The following is a 3,709-nucleotide window of genomic DNA, read 5'->3' as shown; positions in this document are numbered from 1 at the left end:
CCACCCCACTCTCCTCCCCCACACTCATGCACTCTTTCTCTTAAAAAAAAAATCACCCAACACATAACATTTTTTTTCCAAATAAGCTCTTACTCTCTCATTTTTCAAATATGTTTGATTTTATTAAGGAACATAAATGGCATTGAAAGCTTAGTATTTAAGAATTGATGGGATGTCTTTAAACTGCCAGATCTTTAACATATCTTCAGTCTTCCAGGAGCATAACACAACTCTTCAATGTAGATATCAGTAAAACTCTCTGGGTTTTCCTTGAGATTTTGATTTTTTTCCCGTGTCTTTTTTTTGTTTGTGCATTTTGAATCGCTCAGCCATTCTTAGGAGATCTTCAGGGACACTCTGATTTGCTCGTTTCAGAATTTTAATCAATTCAGTGGCAATCTTCCAATCACTCTGAGTCACGAGGGTTATTGATACACCCGTCTTCCCTGCTCTTCCAGTACGCCCCACTCTGTGTACATATTCTTCAATATTGCGTGGGAAGTCATAATTATATACGTGTGTGACATCATTAACATCAAGACCTCTGGATGCTAAATCAGTAGCAATCAGTATTTTCACTTTTCCACTTCTAAAGTCATCCAGTGCTCGTTCACGATCATTCTGTTCTCTGTCGCCATGCAATGATTGCACTGGTATGCCTTGGATGCTCAAATCACTTGATAAGTCATCAGCAACAAGTTTTCTGCTGACAAACACAATGACTTTATCGTGGGGTGACAGATCCTGTAAGAATTCTTGGATAAGAGATCGTTTTTCTTCTTCTGTGGTAACAATTACATTTTGCTTCACTGTATTAACAGCAACTAGATCTAGAGTACCAACATAAACAATCATAGGTTCTTTCAGGTAAGACTGAGCAAGTCGACGAATGGTATCTGGCCAAGTTGCACTTGTCATAATAGTCTGGCGGTCTGGGCGCACATCTAATAAAATCTTCATTATCTGGTGTTCAAACCCCAGATCTAGCATTTTATCTGCTTCATCTAAGACTAAGTAGGTTATGCTTCGTAAGTTGACAAAGTTATTCATTTGCAGATCATTCAGTCGTCCAGGTGTTGCAATAATGATATCTATGCCTTTGGTAATATCTCGTATTTGTTGTTCTCTACTTCCACCACCATATATACAAACACTTTTAAGACCTTTATATGAGTACTTAGAACATTCAGCTTCCACCTGAAGAGCTAATTCTCTAGTGGGTGTAAGGACTAGCATGCCAGCCCCATTTCTTTCCTCTCTAGGTATTGGTTGATTATTGAGATGAATAAACCCAGGCATTAAATAGGACAATGTTTTGCCTGTTCCAGTTTGGGCAACACCTATAAGATCTATTCCTTGCAGAATAATTGGCCACGCCTGTGACTGAATGGGTGTTGGCTTTTGAAAACCTGCTCTTGAAATGCTTTTCATGAGTTCAGGGTAAGGATGGAAAGCATCCTCAAATTGACAAGTCGGGTTGGGAATGGGGCGCTTTTTGCCATCTTTCAAGTCGTCACACATTATGTCAAAATTTTCCTTTCTCCACGTATCTATTTCAGCTTTAGACAATGAGCTCGTTGCTTCAGATTCTACATAGAAGTTTTTCTTAATTGGTGGTAAATCTGCCCATTTTCTTTTTTCCCACTCTACAACTTCTGCTCTGATTTGGTCCCAGTCTATCAGTGGCTGAACTTGTCTGGCACCAGTGTTATCTGGGCGGAGCTCTCTTCCAGCAGAGGCCTGAGGTGCGGCACTCTCGACACGGGACTCTGAATGGTGGCCTCGTTCTTGTTTCTTAACAAGAGCATCTATAGCTGCTTTGGCCTTTGCTTTCATGTCCTTTGTGCCAAAAATTTTTACCTCTGCTTCACAATCACCTTTTATGATCTGTATTTTGGTGCTTGTTGTAGCCTGTATATCTTTTATCTTTGATCCACCACGACCAATCACCATACCAATCATATTGTTCTTCAATCTAAAGCAGAGAGGTGGCTCCCCGAGGCCTGAGGCTCTCACCTCTGTGTAGCCCGTGGGGCCGCTCCAGCCTCTGCCGCTTCTGCCCCTTCCACTGCCACCGCCACCCCTGCTGCCACTGCCACCGCTGCTGCCGCCACCACCGCCGCCGCCGCCACCTCCGCCGCTACCGCCACTGGGGCCACTGCCGCCACCGGGGCCACTGCCGCCACTGCTGCCGCCCCTGCCATCCTGGCGGGCCCTGAAATTTCCTGGATTAGGCTCTGCCTTTTTCTGCGGTGGGGCCCAGGCCATCACTTAGTAAGGTAAGGGTGGTATTGGCCTTCAGCCTACCTCGAGTGGGAAGACACGGTCTGAGTCTTCCCTCTTCTCAGGCGCTTGATCAGCAGAATATGGCGCCGTGGGTAGCTATGCAGCCGTTGAAAAGGAATTGTTCTGTGACGTAGTGGCACGGGTTTCAATGGGCTGACCAATCACAGGACTCCGGGCTGGCGCGAGGTAGGCAGGCACCTATGACGCAAAATTTAAAGTGACACTGTCACATGACCCGTTGCTGGCGATGGTGACCTTAGTCATGTGATTAAGTAGTTTGACCCAGGGTTTCCGCACCGTAAAATTACTTTTCCCTTTCCATTATAGTAATAATAAATAATTATTACTCTATTCTTTGGAAACAATTCATTAAGTCTAGCTGACCCTCGTAGGCTCACCAGCTGTTTAAATTCAGTTCTTTCCAATGTTTCGTAGAAACTAATGTTCTTTGTGATGTATTTGAAAAACACTGCTCCGGATGAATATTGATTGTCAATGAGTTTTTTTCATTTGGTGGTTCAACAAGACTTATTCTGACAGAACACATGGCAAGTCCCTCACACTTTTTTATGAATTATACTAAGAGTTTTAAAGCTTTCCCAATATCTTTTAGTTCATTAACTGTTAAAAGGGGAAATTTGTTTAGTCAAATGTGGCTTTAACTTAAGAATATAAGCATTTCCCTAAGTTTTCATCTTTACACTGACTAATAGTATGTATTACAGAACCACATAATCCTAGAGGCATTGGATATGTCAGGGTCACTTTGTTTTTCTCCTTCATTAAAGAGAGAACGAAGTAGAGGCCCTGATATCCTTAAGGACTTGATGGAGTACTTTATACTGAGAGTATAAATTGAGAACCTTTTCTTAGCTTATAGACAGGGGCTCTCAATGATCCACTGTAAAGTGACTTATTTTTGCTCCTTTTGTTTCCTGTGGGTGATATAGGAGAATAGAAGGAACCATGGTAATGAAGTGAAATAGTCTTAAAGTGAGACACGTAGCCATGTACAAAAGCAGTGCACTTTGTGGCGGAACTCAGTGTATTCAATTATTGAGACTGAAGATGTGTGCAGGTATTATAGGTACTGAGAGAGATTATGCTTTCAGGGTCATTCCCTACCACTGGAGAAACTGATTGTCACCTAAATTAAAGTCCACCAGTGTGGTATTCTTTGTTTCAAAAATCTCTGGAACAGGCTTATCTCCTTTCTGAAATGTTCTCCTTAGATATTTACCTTATGGGTTTTGGTTTGGTACCTTAGTAACTTACTCTAAAAAAAACCAGAGCACAAAAGCATAAAGTTGTCAATTAGATGCATTCTAGTGGAGCAGCTGGCTAAGAGGTTCTTACGGAACAAAGGGAGACAAAAAGTGAAGGGTTGGGATTCCTGATGAAGTATATCTGAAGAAAGGTAGTG

The 3,709-nt window shown here is 42.2% G+C and overlaps 1 protein-coding gene across 1 annotated transcript; it reads right to left on the bottom strand.

The window, feature by feature from the left end:
- Nucleotides 1-246: 246 nt before the first annotated feature.
- On the bottom strand, nucleotides 247-2,268 carry DDX53 (DEAD-box helicase 53). The gene is made up of 2 exons (XM_045994696.1): nucleotides 2,187-2,268; nucleotides 247-2,045 (listed from the first exon to the last, which is right to left on the bottom strand). Exons 1-2 carry the CDS (start codon nucleotides 2,266-2,268, stop codon nucleotides 247-249), a joined length of 1,881 nt encoding a protein of 626 aa, XP_045850652.1.
- Nucleotides 2,269-3,709: the final 1,441 nt, after the last annotated feature.

The sequence above is a fragment of the Meles meles genome, chromosome X (assembly GCF_922984935.1).
Source record: "Meles meles chromosome X, mMelMel3.1 paternal haplotype, whole genome shotgun sequence".
NCBI lineage: Eukaryota > Metazoa > Chordata > Mammalia > Carnivora > Mustelidae > Meles > Meles meles.
The sequence above is the reverse complement of the archived record's forward strand: the minus strand, read 5'-3'. Positions and strand labels throughout refer to the sequence as shown.

Excerpts from the sequence above, each read along its gene's own strand:
- DDX53 (XM_045994696.1), bottom strand. The coding sequence starts at position 2,268 with ATGGCCTGGGCCCCACCGCAGAAAAAGGCAGAGCCTAATCCAGGAAAT. Across the intron at positions 2,046-2,186 it reads GGATGGCAGGGGCGGCAGCA|GCTGGAGCGGCCCCACGGGC; the intron begins GTGGCGGCAGTG and ends GAAGCGGCAGAG.